We start from the raw sequence: 25,829 nt of genomic DNA, 5'->3' as shown, positions 1-25,829 counted from the left end.
CTTGTCTTCAGGGAAATAGTAAGTTTCAAAACCATTTTGAATAAAAAAAAATTAAGAGTGTATTTACTTACTGATTAGTTCACAGACTAAGATAGTTTCGGTGAATTAGTATCTCAGTTGTACTAGACCCTCACGTCCGGGTATATACTAACCCATACAGAGGTAAAAGTATGGATATTTGAGTTTCGTCTTTTGAAGAAATTATAGATCGAAGCTTAAGGCAGTTCGAATACTGTGGGAAAATATTTCATTCTACTTTTAGCTACAATCTGAGCTGAGATGCCTATAACCTTCAAAAAATGTCAACCAGTCGGATCAATGACGGAGTAAAAGGGCCAACCTTACAATTCTGTGTTTACTCTGACTGTTGAAAATAAAAAAAAAGTTAGAGCTTACAAATCGTATTTCGGGGACCCTATACTACTTGTGGCGCTAGTTTCGAAAGCTTCTTTAATTCTTTCCATTGAACTCATTTACGCTCTGTTGGGCCCATAGTCTATAAAATCTATAAAAGACTAGAAACTTCATTGGCTTTTAGTAGTTAAAACAGTATATACAATTCCAAAATTATGTATCCTCGAAACTACTAACGAAGAAGACTACACTGGGGTTTCAAAATGCAAGAACAAAACCAAAAAACATAGATCTTTCGGCTATATAATCAAGAACCACCCTAAGTGAAATTTCGGCAACGATAGTAAATGGTTACATAGCCAAATCGCATTTCAATTTATTAATATACTGGTATTAAATAATAATTTAATAATTAAATACTGGTATATAATAATCTACTGGTTAACTTTTCACTGTCTTGTAAAAGCCCTCACTAATTCAAATTGTTAGGTTCTTGTTCAAGAAATCGTACCGTAGGTACGATCTACAAGCAGAGATTTTTTTTTACAAAAAGACTTTTATAACAAAAAAAAGGCCTTTTTTTACATTTTCATTGAAGAGATCGATAAAAATCTCCCCCAAAATTTCAAAAATTTTACTTTTGTCCCCCTACTTTTCCATGAAGTGACGCCACTGCTTGCGGCAGCCTGCTAGTCTTGAAAAAAAGGAGACCCGTCACTGTTACTGCCGCAAAGAGGTTTTCCTTGTTTTCAAGATGGGGTGGGGGGGCTCAAAACCAATGATTTAAGATTTTCAACCAGGATAATTCGGTACGCTTTTCATTATTATCCACTGCCATTTTCTAGAGGTTTCAAGCTCTTTTAAATATTCCCGAGAATTTGTTTTCGCAATAAACATCAACTATTAATTTAAACCTATATAATAGGTATCATTCCTAAATCACCTTTAAACCAAAACATTTTCTCATTGGATGGTTTATTATTCAAAATATGGTTTTAAACTTTCGGGTTACAAGAATGCAGCTTTTGATGCAACCATTATTTTCATGTGACCTTCTCTTCCTTTTCAAAACTTGGCAATCTTATCTTTAGAGCAACACAAAATAGTGTTTCATTATATAAATTTAGCCAAATCTGTGAGCTTATAGTGGATGAAACTTTTAAAGGCTCTATCTTTTACCTTTATTATGAATAAGGTATAATCACACTTGTCAGATACTTGAGTCAAAAGCCAACATCTCATCACCGCCTAGACAAATATCCAAAAAAAAGAGAAATAAAACAATTTCTCCGGAAACTCATAACGATAAGCAACGGAAACTCAGCCTGTATTAAAAAAAAATCTTAGCTTCTTAGAATTTTGATTACCTATTGGTTAACCACTACAATGGTTTCCCAAAATAAATCAACGTTGATTTAATCATCATCAACTTGTTAGAATCATAATTAACCAGAGATAATTGCTTGATTACCCCAAAATTTTGCCCCATAGGCGAGGAAGCATGTTTGCAAAAAACTATATGTTTTAATTAGAGATATCTTAACGAGAAGGTTTGAAATTAAATGTTTTTCCGTGAGCTTAGCTTTTACCCCCTCAAATTCCACCCTACCGTTCACCATAGATAGTAAAATTATAGGGCCATCAAAACGTATCAACAAATATAATGAACCAAAGAAGAGTTATTGTCCAATGGAAACATTTTGGAAATTGTTATAGAAGATATTAATAGTCAAAAAGGGATATTTGGTACCCCAAGACTTCCTTTTAAGTTCATCATATTACAGTTATATCGTAACTTTTTACAATGTTAATGTTATATAAGCCCAAGACTTGAAACAAAATGAATAGACAGGAATTTTTAATTCGTTTCCCTCAGATACAAAAATATCGGATGTTGCCTTTTATTCCAGCGATCAGGATTTTAGATAAGTAATTGGGCTTCTAATTAACAGTTGTTAATCTGAGAGGCTTATTCTGAGGTTTTTACAATAAGTGCTTTAGTTGACTTTAATTAAAAACAAAAATATATATTTTAGCAAAGAAAACCCTCGTTTTAAGATTAGAAAACACTGCTAAACATTCTGAATGAATAGAACAATCCCCAATATTCACGATATTTGACAAATAAAAATACCTGATAAATACAGGCGTCCAAGAATTTTCGGCTATTTTCTGTGGCACTAAAAAGTGCGTCAACATGGAATACCTTAGAGGATGCAACCAAAGCACGATCCCAATTCTAAAAAAAATATTCCTAATCCTGAATTTTCTATCTATAGAAAAACCACACAAATATTTGTCCAATAAGAGAGTCATACATACTCCCGCCGTTTACCCCTGCCATTTAAACAAACACTTGGAAAACTATAGGTTTCATCGTTCGCCTGAAAGTTCAAGGGACGTATTGGTCATCTCTCAATCCTACGACAAGGTATTCCACCTTTAGACTAGAGGCGGCCAAGCCTATTAGGCTTTGGTTTCATTTGTTCACCACCTGTGAGTCCGAGCAAATTCAGTCCCAGATCTTGCATACAAGTCCAGAGGATATTGTCCGTCACGCGTCAATCCAATATTTTATCCCTTAGGCCTATTTCTCTGACTATATTACCTTAGTTCTGCCCTAGGAAGGACATGTATGGATGATAGATAGACTTATCTATCAACAAATGAAATAACATCATTTTTATACAATCCTAAAAAGGTGTTATTTCAGATTTGCCTCTCAATCACTCGGACTATCTGTCTTGGCTTTTCAACAATTAGCCATGTCTTGATGCCTACTGCAAAATACTTGATTTTCAATTCAAAATAATTCAATTCTTTTATCCCTTATTTCCATGACTTTCTTACCTTAGTTCTGCCCTAGGAATGACAAAGTTATGGATGATAGATAGAATTATCTAACAACAAATGAAATAACATCATTTTTATACAATCCTAAAAAGGACTTATCCCAGATTTGCTTCTCACTCACTCGGACTATCTGTCTTGGCTTTTTCTACTATTAGCCATGTCTTGATGCCTGCAAAATACTTGATTTTAATTCAAAATCAACGGACTCGGTCCATCTACAATAGGCCCGTTCTTTTGCACTAAGATCTTACATCTAAGATCTCACATCTTTCTTCAAAGATTTCCGTTCTTTTAACTCATATTTGTTCTAAGATCTTACAGCTCACTGATAATAGCAAAAAGTATGAAAGACTCCATCTCTCTGCCATATAGAACAATGATGAGACAACTTTGATTATGTACTCATCATTATTCTTAGACCGGTGATCGGAGCAGAATGATGAAAGGCGTTTGCAAAAGAATGCCTTAAGATGTAAGATCTTAGTGTTAAGATTTCACTTTTAAGCGTTCTTTATCCAAAGATGTAAGATCTTAGGACATAGATGAGTAAAAGAACGGCCCTAATGATTGTTATATGAAATTCTCGTCCACCCTCTTTCTGTGAAAAGAGGCGTGGTTATCTCTTTAGTCTACCGAGTTCTAAGAATCTGTTCACGCAATAATGTAGTCTTGAATTAAACCATGTTAAAGATATTTTATTCTGTAATGGCTACCCCATTAGACTTATTGAGAATATTACAGATAAAAGGTTAAAAAGGGTAAAATATGAAAATAATGGACCCATCCCCCTTTCTCAAGTAATTCCTACAAGTTAAAATAAATATTTAACAATTTCACCTTATATCCCGAGACTCCGGAACAAACTTTGAAAATTTTTAAAGAAACATAATCATTCTGTTTCTTTCATGCTTTTTTTCAATTTCTAGAAGGATAAAACTGACCCTATACTTGGTAGTGGCGTTTACGGAGTCCCCGGGGGAAGTTTTACACAGCCAGAACCCGGGAAGTTTTACACTGGGAGTACACCTACATGAACCCCAAGCTTTCAATAAATGAATTTCTAAAATCAGGAAAAAATGATGAGTCTGACCCTGCCTTGGCCCTCCAAGGGTTTTAGCCTCCAAATCAATTGGTTCTTTTTGAAGAGGGAATTTACGATAACTTAATACAAATAAAATCACGTATTATTCTTTCTTATCTTAAACTGACATTATTTGAGCGTATTAATAAAAATCAGGTCAGTAGACAAGCTAAGTTAATCGCTAAAGGAAGAATTCTTACCCAGTCTCACAAGTGAATAGTCGTTTATTTGTTCTGGCTTGGTTTTTCGTTTGTTTGATTCAGTGTTTGTTCTGCTTTTCTAGTGTTCACTTTTATTTTTATTTTTTTTATTTTTTTTTTTTGTGTTTTGCCCTGTAGCACTAAGGACGGCTTGGCGGAGGTTCTTGTCGAAATATCTCTTTTTGTTTTTTCACTTCGTTTTTCCCACTGACTGAAAACCAACCTCGTTTTCTTAGTTATTTTTTAACTATAATTATATATATATATATATATATATATATATATATATATATATATATATATATATATATATATATATATATATATATATATATATATATATATATATATATATAATTCCCTCTTTTTTTTATCATACGTCATGTATAGCAAGTGTGATCTTAGAACATATTTACGTCAAGCCTACAGGGAACATTTGACCATTTTTGTTTCAGATTTTTTTAATTCTTTATAAAAAAAAAAAATGCAAATCTCATTTGTCAGTTAAACTTTCTACGAGATTGCAAAGGAAATGTATTCTTTATTATTCTTTGCGATCCGACTTACACCTACTCACCCAATCTGAAGAGTTTATATAGGAAATGGATTTCAAAACTTTAAAACATATTTTAAAAGACCATAGATACAAAAGACAATCTCTTTATTAACAAAATTTCTGATTCAAAATGTTTATATATATATGAGTTTATCCGTTCTGAATTCCAAGTTTCCAACCAAATTCTTAATATTTCACAAAAGTCTTTCAACACGTTTTCCAATAAGCAAAAACTCGCCTATCGGAAAAATTTTCAGAACGGGAGTTTGAAAATCTTTAACAAGCAAGGAATTTTCTTCCTAAATTTTGCTATGGTCCTCCCTTAGAAAATCTGTCATCCAAGGTGTTCGCAGCTAAGAAGCGAAGATTTTATCGAAAGAACCTAAATTTGGCATGGCTCAGACACATGTAAATGTCAGAACAAGTATTGCTAGTATGGTGTCCGGTATTTTTGAGTTCTCATGGTTATGTTGAAAACCAAGATCTATAAAGAGGAGAAGTCGCAAGGAGTATCCTCGATTTTAAGCTTTCTTTGTCCTTTTCAACTAAATCGAAAGAAGATATTAAAATCCTCCACTGATTCGAAAAAGACAATATTCACCAAAGCATACAAAAGAAATACAGTTTTTAGTATGTATGAATGGCGTAGATTTTGATAAAAAAGCTTATGCCCTTTTGATGGATAAAAATACTTAAAAATAAATAAAATAAATACACAAGCCAAATGAGAAAAGATCCTGCAATTTTAAAAGAGAATAGACTAATTACCCATAAAATGTACAGAAAATTTTACCCCAAAGGTTTTTCTGCACTCAAATTTTACTGTTTCCCCAAAATCAATAAGAAAGATGTCCCGTCGTATCCTATCGTAGTACGCTGTAATTCCTCAGCTATGAAAGTAGAAAGTTTTTGGCCTCCATTTCAAATTTTATTTGAAATTGCCTGTACAATTATTACAAACAGATATCTTGCCTATCTTCACGTTATAAGGCTGCCTATCTCCCTATTTGGCAAGTTTCTACGTGCATTTCATCGAATATTCCACTTTAAATAGTTTTCCCTTAAAACACTTTCTGGTTCCGTTTTGTTGATGATATTTTGTCTGTTTTGGAACATGGACATGATTCACTGAACTATTTTTTGGTGAATTTAAATACTTGGGATTTGAATCTTCAATTTACAATGGAGGATAAGCATCCTTTCTTAGATGTTCTAATTCTAAAAAGTAGTCCTAATCTTGAATTGTCTTTCCCCAGGACACCCACCCACAACCATCGTTATCTACATTTCTTGTCAAACTACCCTCCTTCTGCGAAAAGAGGTGTGGTTACCTCTTTAGTCGACCGAGGTCTAAAACTTCGTTCAAGCAATCATGCGTTAAGACTACAACTATGTTAAAAACATTTTATTCCATAATGGTTAGCCCATTCAACTTACTGAGAATATTATAAACAAAAGATTAAAAAAAAGCATAACAAGAAAATAATGAACTCATCCCCTTTTCTTTGCTTATTTCTACAAGTGGAAACAAACACTATACAATTGCACCATACATCCCAAGACTCATTGACAACCTTAAACTGACCCTATACTTGGTAGTGGCATTTACTGAGTCCTGCACTCTTGTGGGAATTTTACATTGTTAGAAATCGTCAAGAGGTTGAAGAAGGAGTACATGTAGAAGCTTTCAATAAATAAATCTAAAAAATTTCGAAATAAAATGAAGAGTTTGAATTTGCCGTAGACGTTTTTGAACGTCCAGATCATATACTTCTTTTTGAATGGAAATTTTGATTTCTGCAGTAAGCAGTTTACCAAAATCAAATAGATGCAATTGAAAAAAAAAAGAAGAAAACATTAATCGAGACCTTGCTTTAAACAGAGATACTGGTGATATTCCTGTAAACCTAATTTACGATAACTTAATGAAAAGAGAATCAAGCAACATTCTTCTTCATCTAAACGAAGATCATTCGACCCTATTAATACAAATCAGGTCAGTAGACAAGTTAAACTGACCGCTAAGGGGAGAATTATTGCCCAATCTAATTTGTGAATAGTCTTTTATTTATTTCGGCTTGGTTTTTGTTTGTTTTATTCAGTGTTTCTTAATCTTTGTTAATGTTCACTTCAAGGTTAGTTGTTTTTTGGAGCACTGCGGAGGGCTTGCCAGAAGTCTGCCAAGATGTCTGCTGTCTGCTTTGTTTTTTCAACCGACTGGAAGTCACCCTCGTTTTTTGGTTATTTTTTATTGATGTTCTTTTTATTTTTATTTTTTTCCTGTCAAACACCATGTATAGCCACTACAGTCTTAAAACGTATTAACCGAGCCAGTGATCAAAGAGTATAATTTGGTCAGTAAATTATACCATGAATTATTTAATATATCCCAGTGGTTACCTATCAGCGTTACGTTCAGGTGGACATAAAGTTAACACTTGCCCCAAGTAATTTCATTTTGGGGAAAACAATTCCAGCAGTAGCTGATGCAACAGTCACTCTCACTTCAGTAATACTTCATGCCCGGAAACAACAAGTTATGAGCTCAGTTGCTTTTGGCAGTGGAAAAATTGAGAGCCAGTGCAAACAATACCAAAGTTCTTGTTCTTCATACAATCACCAATCAACGTCACATTGCCACTGGTTCCCGAAATTATACCAATTATTAATTTAATAACGGTGAAATCCCCTCAAAGCTTGCATTGGGCTTTGTGAAGAGTGCCAGTAGCTAAAACTAAGCTAGAATCACTTGAATAGACACGTTTTCTATAGCCTTGTCGGCCTTACAAGTAGAGAGGGAGAATGCGAACTTCTATCGGGGACATAGCTTTGGTTGTAGATACTATTCCAGGACGTTTTACTCTCCTAACTCAAATAACTGTCAAGATACTGGAAAGCTCCAGACACCAAGATATATGAAATCTTGAACGAAAAACTTTGATAATGTAGTTGAGAGCTTAGTATTTATAGCATAATTTAATTTCTGATCTGTAAAGGCGACTTGGAAACCTTACAATAGAGCTTAGACTTCGGACAACAAGAGTATTCAACTAAAGGTTGCCTCATGATTCATGCACATCTTAATACAAAATGGGGTTGTTATAACTGTATTTTTATGATAACTTACCGCCACTCCACTTCTGATTATTTAAAATGGGCGATATGGTCAATTTACAAGGAAATTTGGTAGAGCATCTTCGGTAACTTCAAATTTGGCGTTCTTTTATGAACGGCAAAAAAACGACCGTCACAATATGTCATGAAAAGAAGTGCAGATATTGGCATTTTTAGATCGGGCACAGAGAAAGACAACAGATTAATACATTTTCTACTTTGATTTTTTATCCCCTAAACCCATATTCTTACTGAAGCTAGTAACAAATTAAGAAACAGTTTGGATTTTGCCAAATCCGAAAAGTCCTGATGAAATCCAACAATCCTGAATTGAGAATTCGTCAGCAAAGTTGCCGAATCGTAGAAAATTCCAGCCACATTTTACGTGAATGCAATTTCTACGAATCGTTGGTACATTCGGGACTAGTGATGAGAGCAATTCAATTACCACCTCAAATTCTACGAACGTCTGACTTAAAAGACAAACAACGACAACATCAACTTTAAAAACATTTAAGTTAAAAATGATACCAACAATAACTCCAAACATTTAAATTCAATATAACTGTAAACACCACCCTTCGAACTTAATTAACCTGAGTGACAAACTTCAAAATCATATTTAACTAGACATTAAATTTTAACTATTTCGGAACTGTTCAGAATGCAGTTTGTACGAAGGCTCTTTCAAACAGTAGAGATGAATCACAATATACCTAATGATATTCTAAAGCTTCTAGTAACATATTTAACCTTTTCATTATAAGTCTCACCCTTGGATAGAAGAACACCAGAAAGGACATTTTTTTCTCTTACTACATAAGAAACAGAAAAGGAGTAGCTAATTTCACAATGTAAAAAGTATTTCTTCGTCTTGGAAATCTAAAACAAAATGTAATTATTCAACCAACAGCACAAGAGGATGGACGCTCCCTTAAGATTGATCCGAAGACCCCTTCCCCCCATACAGCCCCAGGAAAATTATTTCCAAAAATGAACGTTTTGAGTTTTAAAGATAACACTATGGAAAACTCTAACACCCCTCCCAAAAAGAAGAAAATTCGGTTGTATAACACATGATAATTACAATAATAACAATTTGGATCATATAAAAAGACTGAAAAAGCATTTGTTTGTATATAGATAAAGCATTTGTTTGTATATTGTGTGAAAGCATCTGTTTGTATATAGATAAAATAAAATTCCATTATTGTCTAGCGCTTAAGAAAAAATAGGACGGGAAAAAGAAAAAAGTAAGTGACATAGATAGAAATAGAGGGGAGGGAGAGAGAGGGAAGGGAGGGAGGGAGGGAGAGAGAGGTAAGGGAGGGAGAGAGAGAGAGAGAGAGAGAGAGAGAGAGAGAGAGAGAGAGAGAGAGAGAGAGAGAGAGAGAGAGAGAGAGAGAGAGAGACAGAGAGAGAGAGAGAGAGAGAGACAGACAGACATACAGACAGACAGAAGGTGGGAGGGAGGGTGAGAAAGGAAGAAAGACAGAGAAGGAGACAGATAGAGAGGGAAAAGTTACATTAATACTGTAAAATCATGGGTAAAGTGGCGAAAAACAAATAGCAGTCTTACATGAATTGGCAGGGAAAATAAAAAAAAATATTTTAAGTTCTATTTCATCCAAGTTTTGAATACCAAACACTCCTGAACATAAAAATTCCACCAAAAAAAATGAAGATGCTCAAATTTCCGTGTGAAAATTTGCCCGTTCGATGCCTAATAATTTAAATAATAAAGGAATGGAAAAACAAATATTAAAACCCATGAATAAGTATGTTATATACTTATAGCCAAGCTTAACTACCTTATTATCATCCGTATCAAAAAGTTCTTGCTTTCGACACCATTGGACAAGCCCCTAGAAAGAAAATTAAACATTCAAGGCTAATTCTAAGCAATTACAGCAAAATAGAACTTTATAAATCCATAATACAGTACAGTCAGGTAAAGAGAGACAGAGTATTTTTTTCAGTAATTTGCTTCCACACCATTTGCTTTTAATTTTTTTTTTATTTGTTCGAAATTGTTCAACCAATTCCTCATAATCCTAGATTTCAGATGTTTATTTTCAAGGATGAGAGAAAGTGTTCAACATGTAGTGTATTGAATAGATTGTACAGTTAAACCAAAATCGGTCATTGGCGAGCCCGTGGCACTTCTTATTTAAACGTGCTGCAGGTTAGAAAATGTATGTTAGATTAAAGGCTTAAGGATTGAAATACTTGTGATAGCCACGAGCAGGAGGGATTTGATGATAAAATTCCCAAGGAGTAATGTTAGGTTTTGCCAGAATCAAATAGGCTAAGGAATAAACACGGTATATGAATTTATGTTAAATATAATGAAGATATGCCAATTTCTAATATTATACTATCAAAGGTGCACAAGAATAAATTTTCTAGACGAATTAAGGCTCTTTCAGGTAACCATGATATTTTTAATAATATGTTCGCGCTGGTGTAAATTTACACTTTTAATAGCAAACGAGAAAAATGAAAAAACAAAACAAAAACCAAATTTTAAAACAGGCAAAAAATCATTTTGAGCATGACATTGTATTAATGGAATGGAAGTAATTTGAAAAACTAAAACCAAATTTAAGTGAAAAAAAAAGCTCCCTAACAATTTTTTTTTCTTGTAGCAGAGTGAGTGTACACGTTAGTGTACCTAACCTAGTAAAGACTGATCTGTGTCCAACAGGAAGCCAAATTGAACAAACGAAATCTAGGGGAAAAGAACATGGTCAGTAAACTAACTTTTACACTGATTCTAAATCCAGCTTTCAATCAAGATTGAAGTGACCTACAAAAAGTAAATTCCATTCACAAGTGCAATTGATTTAACCAAAATAAATGGGAGTGGGGATTGAGATATCCCCTAAAGATCTTTCCAAAAGCATAAAGATCATCATAAGAATCATATTCACAAATCTAATGTCTCAAAGAACCCTATGTTTAACATGTCAACAACATCTGTAATGACAAAAGTTCTTATGTTTTTTTCTGTAATGTGACCACTTTACTCTGGCAGTCGTAACAATGTACTGGTAGTCGTTCTTTTCTCCAGTAGTCGTAAACAGCTAATGGAGAATATACTAGAACATCTGTTTAAATCTGGTATCCTCTTTGAGATGCGAAAGATATTTCATTTTCTTTTCTCAAAATTCTTTTCTCAAAATTTTTCTCAAAATTTTTCATTTTCTCAAAATTTCATTTTCTTCACTTTGCGCCATAGAATTAAAATTTTAAGGCCCGAAAGGGACGTTGACGGAAAATTCTTCAGTGGTCTATCAATTTAGAGGCATAAGAACCCTTAAACAACGTCCAAAATGTGCTGAAACAAGGTGGTGGATAATGACTATAGGAATTGTTATACGACTATAGGACAATTATAGTCATACAACATAGTCATATGACTATGACTATAGGAGTTGCTAGGGACTTGTGTAAAATACTGTACAGACACCAACGGATAGAAAGGGGAAATACTGGTTTATGATGAGATGGGTTCTTTTAAGGTGAAGGTATCTAGATCAAAATACTTAAGTCTATACATAGTTGATATAGCACACAAAAAACTTTTTCTTTTTATTAAAATTATAAGTTTTATGATTCCATACAATATGCATTTATATTCTTTTAATTTTAAAGTGTGTTGGCTTGTAGCCCGTCATCAGATTCCCCAGTAGCCTATGATGAATAAAGTTGTGAATAGAATTATACATACCTTCATGAATTTGATTGACAAACTTTTACCAATTTGTCTTGCTAAGAAACCCAACATAAGGCCAAAGAGAGTTCGCAGTAGCATCAACAGTAACTGGGACTCTGATGGCCACAATATAGTATGAGGAGGTTCCAACGGTGGTCCCTGGATTTGCCCAATTGCAAATAAAAACCACATTCCAATTTGAAGGCCAGAAAATGAGCCGACTATCACTGTAGTATCTTCCCTGAAAGAAATATCCACAGTTTAAAAGCATCCAATTGTGAATTATTAAAATCTGATCTATTACACTTTTGCAAGGATTAAAAACAAACGTGTAACCAATTGCCTCACCTTGAATTTCCAGCTTGGAGAGAGGGTGCTTAAAGCCCATAGCTGTTTCTTTCAATGAAAATACAAGAAAAAAGCAAATTTTCAATTAATAAACCCCAGGGGGGGGGGGAGGGCAAAAAAATTAGGGGCAAATCTCAGCTAGCAGCCTCTTTTAGATCCTTTATTAAAATTTTAGATTCATCGAGCCAAACATAAAAATAAAGAGAGACAAGAGAAAAGAGACAAGAAAAAAAGGGACACGATGGCAACCACATGAGAGAGCAGATTATTATGTCCAATCGCTGGAATGCCTAATGACAGGCTTCAATAGAAACAAAATTTTCGGCTTGCAGAGACAAATGGCTCCCCTTTGAATTTTTAACCTAGTTACTACAGCATTTAATTTTTAACTCACATCCAGATGAGATTCAATTATAATTTGCCTTTTTTTGGCAATGTTTTGTTGTCATAACACCAAATCGATAGAATTTCTAATTCATAATTCGAGTGAACCAAGTCAGCAAACAACCAGTCGCCTATGAAGGTTTTCTGGCGGTTAGTGGCAATTTTGTCCAAATCACGATTATTCTTTTTTATTCAGTCTATATTAAGTGAGTTGGAAAAATTTAAGACAGAAAATTTCACAAGCTGTGTTTTCATCCTTAGATCTTCTTGGGTTTATAGAGGCGCGTAGAGCATCCAAGAAGAGTCACCATTCATCTCTAGCCACCCAGATGTCTTCCCAATCGGGTTGAAGTGCATGCGTAAATTAAAACTTTCTTTCCCATGTAAAATAATGATATTTTTGACTTTTTTTTCACTGATTAAGTGAGGAGTAACTCTTGATAAGAAGCAAAAGATCTCTAAATACTTTAGTATATGTTATCACTTCGGTTTTCAACACCTCCAATTTTATTTTTACAAATGTTTTCGCTTGTTCTTGTTATAATTATAGAGACATTACAAAAAATAATCAGCATACACGCAGAAAAAAAGTGCGGTTTTAGAAAGGGTAGAGAATGTATCGACCAAATTTTCACTCTTAGGTTAATAATTGAGAAGTGCCTGAGTTATCAAACAACTTTAGTCCTCAGTTTTATATATTATGAGCAAGCGCTCAATTCTATTGATAGAACAGCTTTAGCAAAGGTCTTATCCTTGTATGGTATACTGGACAAATACATTAAATTAATCAGTGCTATGTACGAGTATAACACTGCTGCGGTTAAGGTAAGAAATGAGGTTAGCAGCTGATTTCGTATTAAATCAAGAGTGAAGCAGGATTATGTTCTATCCCTCTTTACATGGATCATTTAGATTGACTTTGTCTTAAGGAGCACAGGAAAGGCAATGGGAGAACACAGTGTCAAATGGGAAGGAAAAATTTTCCTGGACTTAGATTATGCTGATGATTTAAGCATCCTAGATAAAAGTGTGAGCAAAATGAATGAACTTTTAGAGGTTTTGCCAGTTCAGGGTACTAAAATAGGTTTGACAATAAATGTTAAGTAAGACTAAGTCACTAAGGCTAGGAAGAAGTGAAGAGGTGAAAAGGTGACGTTGGATAACGAAAAAATTAATAAGATGAACAGATTCACTTACCTTGGTAGCATTATTAGTAAAGAAGGTGGGAGTAGTGAAGATGTTAAAAGTAGAATAGCCAAGGTTCATGGTGTTTTTCCAAAGTTAAAACAAAGTTTGGAAGAATAGGAAGATAAGTCTGCAAACCAAAATTAGAATATTGGAAGCTACAGTGATAACAGTGGTCAAATATGGTTCTGAAGCATGGACGCTCCGAAAAGCAGAAGAATATTTACTAGATTTTTTCCAGAGAAATTGCCTACAGACTGTTCTGGGTACCCAGCTGGCTGCCGTATTTCAAACAGTAGGCTGTACGAAAAGTATTGTTCAATCCTGCATTCCAGGGCTATAATGAGAGAAAGGTTGAGATGGCTAGGGCACGTTCTGAAAATGAAAGATGACAGATTTCCAAAGATTGTCCTTATCGGCCAACCGTCTAGGGCTAAACAGAAAGCAGATCTTCCGTGGTAGTGGTGGGAGGAAGTCTTAAAAATAGATTTAAGGGAAATAGGAGCTTCTAAAGCAGGGTGTAAATAGGGAGTTTTTGAATAGATTGGGATGGAGGAGGAGCATGCGTAGTAGTAGCCTCAGGCGGCTTGGTGCTGCGGTGAGTTGTTAGTAGTAGCAGTAGTAAATTACGACCATTAGGTTTCAAATTTGTTTCTTGTTAGCATTCCATTGTGTACTTTGCAGGGTAATGTAACGATTATTTGAAATAGATTCTATTCCATTCTACGCAAATGAACTGCCATCCCTTCAAACGGTAACACCGATGAATTTCCCAGTGAGGACTGATTTACTGTGTACCAATCAAAGTGATTAAAAGATCTTATTTCTCTAAGAATGGCTAAACTAAGACCCCCAGGCCACATTTGGGCCACCAGAGCATATTATACAGCCAGTATATCTGTTGAGCATTACAATCTTGTGTCAATTTTATTTTCTTTGATTGGAACATATTATACGCACTGTATACGTAATAATCAGCTTAGAAACTGTTCGATTTTGAATTGCTAAATATATTGTAATTTTGTAATGTAGTGTGAATGTTAATTAAATAATACATAGTTATACAGTAACATTAATCCGAATTTTGTTGTGAATTGTATTTTAAGCATATGTAATATATGCAGACCTCGTTAGCAATGAAACTTACAACGTGGTCCTCCGAAGCAAAATGTTTGCTCACTCCTTGCTTTGACTAATAGAAAAAAAGAAACAGAATCTTCGAATTCTAGTACTCTTCAGTTTAAAAAAAAAATGATGAATGATGATCATTAAAAAAAAAAATGATACATATATATATATATATATATATATATATATATATATATATATATATATATATATATATATATATATATATATATATATATATATATATAAACACACAAAGCAACTTATCCAACGAATTTTTTTATTGACATAACACTACCAAATTTGGCAATAATTTTCCCGTTGCAATAAATCCAAGTAACGTAAATAAAGCAAAAATTTACAAAATTGAAAATAAGCATAACGGATTAGCATCAAGTTCGAAAGCAGAAAATTATTCTAACAACGAAATAATCAACGTGAAATTCATATAAACGTTTGCCAATATGTACTTTGCAATGAAACAAATCGAAAGTTTTCTGAAAATCAGCTAGAGCTAAAATAAGATTAATCCAGGTATTTGGTACTTCAAAATTTTTACGCATGGCATCGAAGAGACTCACTAACTGATGACAGGCGGAATTGCGTTTGATATTTCAAAATTGTTTATTGTTTATAAGGGGCATAACTTTTGCTTCTCAAAAATTTATCACACATTTCTAAGACAACTTAGACAAAGGTGGAGCAAGAGGGAAAGCCCCTGAACTAGTCACTAAATTAACGATACTAACACGGAAAGTAGACAATTTATCGCTGAAACCTTTGAGTACTATAGGAGGAACATTCAGTGGAAAATGCTACTTCTTTTAAAGAGTGATTTTTCATTAAACTTCAGAACGGTGCACAGGCGCAGAATGGAATAAAAGTCGGAAGAAATTGTAGAAGAAAGAAAAGCAGGGATCTTCCCTGAGGGAGGATAAGTTCTCAATAAATTTTACTATGGTTTTGGATTTATTTTACGGTTTATTAGTTTTTGATTTTAGGCAAAAATAAAATGTAGTTCTAAAGTTTAAAATTTAACATTAAGAGCTACTGCTATTACGGCACATAAGACCAATGTAATAGCCTTATGAATCAGTCAATTATATCGTATGCTAATGAGTTACTTTTCGGATACAAAAATAGCATTTCCTTTTTTTTGGCTTGGGTTTTAAGAGAATTTGAATAGTGCACTAAAAGTTATCATGGCTGGTGAAAAACGATTGAGAACCTCATAGACTAGTCAGTGATTTTCTGGAGGTTACTAAATAACTTTTAGGCTCGAAACAATAGCCTAGTTTTTCCTGCATGTATTTTGTGTTTTTAAAGTAAAGCACTAGTTTTCAATAATCCAAACAATATAGGTAATACTCAGTGGCCGGTTTATTTACTTCAGTTTAATATATATATATATATTTATATATATATATATATATATATATATATATATATATATATATATATATATATATATATATATATATATATATATATATATATATATATATATATATATATATATATATATATATATATATATATATATATATATATATAAACGAAAGCTATTATTCTGTTCGTTTCAACTTCACTCTTTACTTCCATCAAAAAACTTGTCTTTGTTTGCAAATTATAAAAAAAGTTCATAAAGTTTTGTCCTTATACAAGCACTATCTAGTTTATAGTCCATTTATTATCACATATATTATAGTATAAAATTATAGAAGCCTATCGACATTAGTATTCCGCACGCCAAATCAGCATAAGCTAGGATGCAATCAAGGCACTAAAGTCCCCTAATAAAAAGACCATACTCCCATATGGTCATCCAAGTTGCTACTATCTCCGACTGTAGGTAATACATATTATGACTGACATCTTGCAGTTTCTAGTCATGAAGTGAGCACAAGGCTGTCTCTAGGATTTTTGTTAGGGGGGGGGGATACGAAATTTTTTTTTAGAACGCAGCAAAAAAAAATTTATGCGCATTTTTGTTACGTTTTTACGAGCTGCAGAGGGAATTTTGGCGGGAAGAGAGGTGTAACCCCTAATGGATACAGCCTTGAGTGTGCAACTTGGATTCTGTTACCAACGCCTTCCCAAATCCAGCAAGACTTAGAAATTTCATGAGTCCTACTCCCTTTCTATAAACAATTACCAACGGTAGATATATGCTGCGTTTGAATTTGCATAAACTCTTTTTGCATCTTTTTGAGCAATAGATTAAATATAGTTCTTATACTAGATGCTGTAGTCGGGTGTAATTGTATTTTGATCTATGGGGTGGCTTGGGCATTATGATAGATTAGCTAAAGCTATTTGAACACAGGATTTTGTATTTTTGCACACGTACGGTAGATGGCAGTACATTTTATATACTTCAAAGGAACAGATATAAATTTGGCCCTTTTATTAGCTTAAATAACTCTCAATAAAACCCTCTATTCTCACTGGCTAAAAATTTTTTGATTCGTCAATTAAAAAGAGGAAAAAGTACTTACTTTGTGACTAACGTAGCTGACTCAGGTGCTAAAATCAGCATGGTAATTGAAGTAACTAAAATAACAATGGGCGAGGATGGATGGGTTAGCAAGAAGGAGTCCAGCCAATCAACTAGAGGGAGCAATATAGGAAGCATCAACACAGCCAGACTGATTCCTCCTAGGACGTCCTAAATAATAAAAAATGTTTTTTTTTTGTTACCAGCGAAATCTTACTGCTGTTCAGCACATAATGAAATGTTTCAAGGTAGCCTTAATACACTGATTTCTTTTAAAGAAGTTATTAGTAATGTTATTAAAATCAGTCAAAATTCGCATCTCTTAGAAAAAAATATAAAAATTACATAGTCAATTTTTATTTTCTAAGAAGTTTTAAATTTCCATTAACTTATCCACTCCTTAAAATAGCAAGTCAAACATTTGAGAATATTTTTTTTTAAGAAGGAGAGCTGTTAAAAGCACGAAAAAGCACATGCAAACAATTCCTGGATGCAAGAAATTTCTAATTTTCCTGAGGGCGGTCCTTCAGGTAAATCTTGGAGGGTGGATTCCCTCTCCCTGTGTCCAAGTATATTTGTCATGATTGGAGAACTACAAGTAAGATTATTACACTGAGAGAAGTTAACTCTCACCAGAGAGCAAAAAAGACCCCACACCGTTCGTTCAGACGCAGAGGAAACCTATGCATTCCTTCAATTAGGTTGACATAGAGATTTTTTTATGTTTAAGTGGTAAAAAAGTTTCTATTTTTTGCACAATTTTTTAAGAGTTAAGCATGTCGTAAAAGACCGGATCTTTTCTCCGATGCACAGTCTTAATGGCAATCAATGTTTCGTTTTATATCTCTATTCTCATGTATCCTCAGCATCTTCCATGCCTTAAAGAAGTGAACTAACAAAAATCTTTTGATTCCTAGAGGGGAGGGGGGAGACAAGCGTAGAATCACAAAATTATTCCAGTGGAAGTTGAAAAAGAGGTCTTTTTTGACAGATAGAAAACTTTTCCCCAGATGTTAAAAAATCTTTGACATTTTGTGCATTCTTAGCATTCTATGAGAAGGAAGAAAGGGGGAGGGGGAAGGTGTGAAAATAAGGGAATAATATAAATTACTGTCAGTACTTTAAGAGACCATATTATAAAAAACAGCAATGAATATTTGCAATTTAATAAGGTTCAATAAGCCGAGTCTGGTCTGGCCAAATAAAACTGACTTTTAACGAAAAGATTGGTGGTTGAAAGCTTTAAAAGTAAACCAATTTCGACAAGTTAAAACAAGCTCGACTTAGATAGTGTTACCGTTATTATCCCCAACTTAACTACTAACACAACACAAATCATTTAAGGGAATGACAGGCTGCCAAAGTAACAAAGTAAATAAACTTGGTTCGTTGTTATCCTACATTATCAATGCGCAAATTGGTCTTAGAACTGTCGTAAGATCTAATATCTATCTCACTTGAGACGAACCATCTAAACGCTTCCTGACATTAAAAACACAGAGGATCAAATTCAGTAACTCATTTATAAACTATCATACAAGCTCAATTGTTAATTTCGGTTAAAAAAAACAAAAAAACTCACCCTGCCCAAAATTGGACCAGGAAATACTCAACTTACACTAAGTTCAGCTTGAGTTCAACAAGACTCAAACTGGCAAAATTCAGCAGGCACAAATCAACCTATATATAAAACCCAACTAAAGCAAAACTCTATACAACAAAACTTGGCTCAAGCAAAATTCAACCCGACAAAACTCAGCCTATGCCAAGTTTAACAAGTCCAATATCCAAATTCAGGTGAAATTCAACATGGCAAAACTCAACACAGCTAAAATAAGTGCAATCAAAATTTAACAAACACAAAACTCAACTCGAGTAAAGTTGAACTCATGTAATATCTAATGTAGCATAACTCCAACAACACAAAATTCAACCAGCAAAAACAATTTCAACTGGCCAAACTCGATAAATAACAAGGTTAACCAAGGAAAAATCAATTTATTCAGCAGAAGAACATGAACCCGTCAACTCACAAAGTATTCAAAATAATACATATAGCTTCTGAACGGATTAAGTAATAATAAAACATTTTTCCATTATAACATGCTAATAATTACATTTAAAACCCTGTGACTCACACAAGCCAAAAAAAAAGTTCGAACTTAGGAGAACTGTAATATTAGCAATTTATGCCGACCCTAGTGGGGTTAGGATAACATTGTGTCATAAAAAGCGAGGCAAGATGATTCTTAAGAATTTAATTCAAAACTATTATCGAAAAAATAGCTTTTCGAACCAAAACAAAGCAATAAAAAAAACATGAAACAAGCAGAAAAATAGTCATGTAATAAGTCAAACTTAAAATGAACAGAAATTCAAAGAAATAGCCAATCAAACCTAACAATAACATGTATTGTCATAGAATTTAGATAAAATCTAAAATGAAAAGAATAATTAATGAATAATTAAATGAATAATTAAGCGAAACATAAAATGAACATAAAATTGCCATAAATAAGAGTGGGGCTAACACCATCAAACCTTCCCAAGGCTAGATTTCTTCCAATATTTTACTCTTCACTGAGGTTCCCTTGTCTCTGTTTCAAGCCAACCGGAGAGAAAAAAAAAAAATTAGATATTCTTGTGTTACCAAAGTGTCGGCCCCGTTTATGCATGAGCCAATGTTCCGGAGACAAAAAATTGCCAAAGCAAAGCACCTTTAGATGGATCGGAGAAAAAATATTTTTTGGAACCCCCTCATCGGATAAAAAATGCAATGCCCTTTTCACCCCAATAGGACCTGAAGTACCAGCTGGGATGCCCCACGTCGATCCCAAGATAGTGTAGACATGCCATGGCATATCCTTAATCTGTATGCTCATAAAGTCTTTCAATTTACCTCGGTAATTCACTGGGCAAGTCCCACAGGGGCACATAAAGACAAACTTTTAGACGGACAGGAAATATGCAAACTTTTTTTTAGCCTTTCCCCTCTAGCCCCTCTCCAAGTCAAATTTCACCGTTCCAAGACGTTGCAAATAATATATTTTAATTGGGTTGATTCAGTTTTTTTTCGATCTACCCCACTACGTCGCTGTGGAAGAAATCCCAGACGGGCTCAGAGAGTAAACTTACGTAAAATATTTTCATCTCCCAACACTACCTGCAAGTTTCAAATCCATCCTCAAGCCCTTCAATAAGGTTGCAGATACACTATTTTGATAACACAGGACCACATAGTGGTTTTTGACTTACCTACTTAACCGTGGATAGATTGACCCAAAAGTTCTACAAGGGCTAAAAGTGCATAAACTTTTAGGCAGGTCAGAGAAAATTATGTTTGATCTCCTTATGCAAAATATTTTTACCTTTGGGAAACCAAGGAATATCTTGGCCATTAGAACGTTTCCTAAGTGTTACAAGCTTACTAGACAGCCAAGACCAAACACGCCCACCTTTTCTACTACAGCCATCTGTGAATAATGGATAATTTACATGTTCTAGGGCCATTTCCCTGGGGCTCCACGGTCATGTCAACCCCCATAGGCATACTTATTCGATTCGATACCATGGAATCACAGGAGTGTCCAGGGGCAAAAATGGCACGGGCGAAGGACATTTCCCTTCCAACCCTTCAACCCTTTAGAAAGGGTACTAGAACTTTCAATTTTTGATCAAATGAACCCCTCCTAAGTTTCTGAAAAAAACTCCATCCATATAAAGCGGCTGGAAAAAAAAACTATATACAGTTTTATATCTAGTATAAAAAACTATATACAGTTAGACTTCACTATTTACCACGTCAACGCCAGCCCGTTGACTCTGGTAAAAGCCAACCTATCCATAATCTTTTCAGATTAAATTTTCTAACTGAAAGTAAAACGTAATAAAACTAAAACAGGGGGGAATCACGCAAATATCAGCTATGATTTCTCATGACAATCAAAGGCGTGTCGTCTCAACAGGCATCGATTCAAAAATTTACCATTTTTCAAAGAATTTTCAGCATGTTGTTTAAACTTATAGATTTGGAAATCTCGCAAGTGAAAATCCTTCGAGTTTTGCTAAAGTATTTCTAAATCAACACAAATTCTCCCCATTTTTGGAAAATGGTTGAAATCGAGCAAAATTACATGAATTTCCCCCAAGATGACTCCCTAGTGTGATACGTATTTTTCTTTCATTTTGTGTGTGTGTGTGAGAGAGAGAGGGGGAGAAAGAAAAACTTACAGCCAAAACATGGTAAATCTTAAAATGCAACAAAGGAATTTTCTCTGGTGCTCTGACTTAGACGATCAGGCCGCAATAAAAAATGAAATATTAACTTACCAGAATAGAATGCATTCCCATATAAATCCTACTCAGACAAATCATGAAGCACCAGATTATACCAATAACAAGTGCCACCCAAACACGGTACTGTAAATAGAAGTCAAACATATGAGTAAATATTTTTATGTATACACAGGTAATCTAATTACAAGCAGTTAAACTCTAGTAGTGTATAGTAAAAACCCTACACTCATTACGATTTTTTCAATTCCCGAAAAATAAGGACGTAATTATATAAGACTGCAAAAATGATGAAAATGTTTCTTTAATAAAACAAAGAAGGCGAACATGAATCTTATTGGAAATATGTGGAGCTTTTGCTGAAAGAATCGGACGAACAGTATAAATTTCTTAAGAAACAGATAACGTTACAAAAGCCTAAATTTGGGGTTACACTAGTTACTATTTTGGATGACCCCCACAACAAAAAAAGAAAAAGAAGAAGAAGAACCCAAGCAATGCAAACATTTTCAATTTTATGTCTTTGAACGCATTACGGGTACTCCAGCTTGAGAGCATTAAAGCAAATATAATTTATTTACGTAAAACTTTGAAACTATGAGTCTGCATTCGAATGACAATTCCTGGACAATTAAAAACAAAAATTGCACAGACGATAAATAAAGAGAAAACAATGCTGTAACTGTAAACAGAAATCATTGCATACAGGAGTAGATCTAGGAGTAATTTCAGATGCACGTGCCCCTCCCCCAACCCCAGAAGGTAAAAAATTGCACTAATAACGAGATCGGAAGGACAAAAAATACCAACAAAGAACCAAATAATTTTTGGTACCTCCCTCCCCCAACATTAATTTTTGTATCTCCCCCTGGTTATATATCTCTACTAAATTTTATAGTAGCTCCACAGCTCCTGTAACAAAATTTAGCATTAGTTATAGAGTAGGAATAAACTTTCAATTGGTAAGGAGAGTTGAACATACTCAAACAAAATCAGTTTTGCAGCAAGAGGAAGTAAATAAAAGAGACAGGTTGAGAAATCTACTATAAAATCAAAGGAAAACAGAAAATCAAAGGGTTCTACCATATGCGAAGTATGCGTGGTGAGATAAAACAGGATTGATTTTCTGGCGTGTAAACGTGTGCTCAAGTCAAAGTTGAATCTACCTGAGCTTTAAGAATGGACGGATGTCAACCAAGTTAGATATTAAATTCAATATAATGGTTCAGCTGATTCATCTGTGCTCGAAAAACTTATAACATGTTTTTACTAAGGATTGTCAAAGAAACAATTGATAGTTAGCCAATATTACAGTTTACTTTTAGTAATACTATCACCACTAACTCAGCATAGCCCCAGGTCGCCCGGGGTCGACAAAGATATGGACGGTCCTCCTCCATCCTAATCTATTGAAAGTCCCCTTCTAACTGCCCTCCCAAATTTTCAAATTTCCCTTAAATCCTTTCTTACGACCTCCTCAAACCCGACTCAGGAACGACCTCCTTTTCGTTTTTCCCTCGATGGTTTACCGAAAGGACGATATCTGGCAGTCTGCCATCCTTCATCCGCAGAACGATTCAAAGCCATCTAAGCGTTTCTTTTACTATAAGCCTAGAAAGCGGGATAGAATCACGTTTTTCGTACAGCTTACGGTTTGGAATACGGTCAGTCAATCGGGTATCCAATACCCCCCCCCCCCCATAGACGATTCCTCGGGAAAACATCTAATGAATCCACCTCCGTCTTTCGGAGCACCCACGGATAAGAACAACAGCTGACCACTGTCATCACTATAGCTTCATTTTTCTTCCAAATTGATGAAAAGTATGACAGACACTTTTGATATGATACGAACTGCTTATCAACATAAGAGCATTGTAAGTGGCATGGAAAATTGTAGGATCGTAGGAAGAACATTGAAGCTCATCCACGGCCAAGATTCAACATTATTGACGGGCTAAGATAAAGAAAAGGCTCAAGAAATGAAAATTCATTGCGTTCCTGATTTTTATATGCTATGATTATCAAGGACCTCCTTGAAATTATGGAATCCAGACTTTATATAATCTTAGATACAATTGTTAATCAAATGGAAAGTCTTGGGTCATTTTATACAGAAAGCACATACAGACAAAAAAAAAAGAAAAACTCAATCGTACCACCTAATCTTAAGGAAATGACTATAACTTGAATATTTCACACTAAAAATACTTACGAACTGAATTTAGACTGAATTTATTAACTGAACTTTAAAATACCCTACAAAACGGTAAACAATATATTGAGTTTAGATACACATTTATGTTGTTTAAATACAGTCCCACTTATTTGCAAAACAATAATTGTAAATATTGCGAATTATTTAAAAATTAACGTGAATCCTAAATTAACGTGATGTTTTTCCATTATTTGAACATGTTTTTTTTTTATTATTTTACAGGGTTATATTTTTGCCACTTCAACTTATTACGACTCGGGACAAAAATAAACCAACAATTTGAATTATTAAAAATGATTGATTAAGAAAATAAATAAAACTTGTATATAAATTGGTCATTGCTAATAATCATCAACTATTAGAAAACATCCTAAGAAACTATTAATAATTGTTTTTTTGTCCCTTTTTTTTTATCTCAGTAAAGAGACTTCTGTGATATTGTAGCCTACTCCCCGGTATTACATAAAACGAAAAAACAATGAAAGAGGAAGAACAGAAAATAAAGAAGGAACCATCATCCCCTCTAATCCAGAAATCGAGAAGAAATCTGAATGGGTTAGCCTGAATATACCGAATTCATTAGAACAAAAAGAAGGAGGCTTACTTCGTAACGGTTCGATGTAAAAAATAAAATCGTAGCAGGCACAGTGGCTGCCACCAGGGCATGCGTAGACGGCATTCCATATTCTTCTACTTGGGTTTTAAGCAGCCTTGCAGCTGGAGGACATCTTGGACGAGGTAACTGAACCACATCTTTCAAACACTGACCTGGGATTAAAAACATATGAAGATTATTTTTGTACTTTTATCCATCAGATTAGCCAGTGCTAGTCAGAGAACTTGTCCATAACCCAGACGAAGACGATGGAGATAGATACTGTACAGACGAAGAATCTCCACAAAATCGAACACGTTAGATGGTTTGACAAGATTCGGACCATGGAGATTCTCTGGCCTTTAAATTGTCACACCCCTCCCCCACCCGTCTGATAAGCTCAAGTCTCGCTTCCTATGTTCGCATAGTGTGATTGAGAGCAATGAGAGCCGAAAAAGTGCAATTTGGGCCTTCGCCATGCGACAAGTATAAAATTTTGGTATCCATGCCAAACTGGCAGGAAACCTTAGGAACTATATACTATGGGTTGTTCCATATTAGGAGCGCAGTTTGCAGCACTGGCTTGGTCACTCAAATACCGGCTTCAGTAACGGAAAAGATTTCGTTTCTACAGCAACCATTGACTGGCTCAGTGGCGCAAAAGTAAACAGGGAGGCATGAAACACTGACAACAGTCTTACATCCCTACACATGAATATAGCTTTTATATTTTAATACTCTTTCTCTCGATGGTTTTTCTCTTTTTCGCAACTTCAAACATTGTAGTTCTGCTTGTCAGGTCATTTATTTCAGAGTTGTGTGGCTGATCCCGCCGCACAACGACCTAGCGATGATAAAGCGTCCATTGAGCCCGCTGGCGTCATGTAGGAGTGCCCACTGAGCTCTTCAGTGATTGGCCAAGTAACAAAAATGGGCTCTAGGTATCGTTTACATTCATCAGAGAACCTCACAAAATTATGTGTTTTTTTTTTCTTAGCACTATTTCAATTCCCCCGATTACTGTACGTTTTGCTGATGCAAGTAAACCCCAAGAGATGGGGAGACAGTACATAAAAAGCTAGACCGTATTGTTGGAAACGTTACTGGAAGCGTGGCTTAGCCTTATTGCTGGACCTTTTCCACTACCGTCGAAAATGAGCTTCAAGTTAAAGGGAAAGAACTAAAGTGAACTGAGACTTTTCCAGTTACAAAAACCTTTACCCTTTCAGATAATATTACAAAAACCTTTACTCTTTCAGATAATATTACAAAATCTTGTTCTTTTTTCCTCGAAATCAAGTCAAT

The 25,829-nt window shown here is 34.4% G+C and overlaps 1 protein-coding gene across 1 annotated transcript in view; it reads right to left on the bottom strand.

The window, feature by feature from the left end:
* Positions 1 to 8,655: 8,655 nt before the first annotated feature.
* LOC148950265 (sphingosine-1-phosphate phosphatase 2-like) overlaps positions 8,656 to 25,829 on the bottom strand; it is a 126,002-nt gene continuing 108,828 nt past the window's right edge. The window contains exons 3-7 of the mRNA XM_089092271.1: positions 24,534 to 24,697; positions 21,748 to 21,837; positions 17,420 to 17,589; positions 11,892 to 12,117; positions 8,656 to 10,023 (exon numbers count right to left, since the gene is read on the bottom strand). Coding sequence (XP_088948397.1) covers positions 9,847 to 10,023; positions 11,892 to 12,117; positions 17,420 to 17,589; positions 21,748 to 21,837; positions 24,534 to 24,697 — 827 coding nt within the window. The 3' untranslated portion in view covers positions 8,656 to 9,846. The remainder of the gene's footprint in view (positions 10,024 to 11,891; positions 12,118 to 17,419; positions 17,590 to 21,747; positions 21,838 to 24,533; positions 24,698 to 25,829) is intronic.

The sequence above is a fragment of the Artemia sp. Qi Xiang Cuo genome, chromosome 7 (genome assembly GCF_049724085.1).
Source record: "Artemia sp. Qi Xiang Cuo chromosome 7, ASM4972408v1, whole genome shotgun sequence".
In the NCBI taxonomy this organism is placed as follows: Eukaryota; Metazoa; Arthropoda; class Branchiopoda; order Anostraca; family Artemiidae; genus Artemia; species Artemia sp. Qi Xiang Cuo.
Note: the sequence above shows the minus strand (reverse complement) of the source record. Positions and strands in the feature narration are given on the sequence as shown.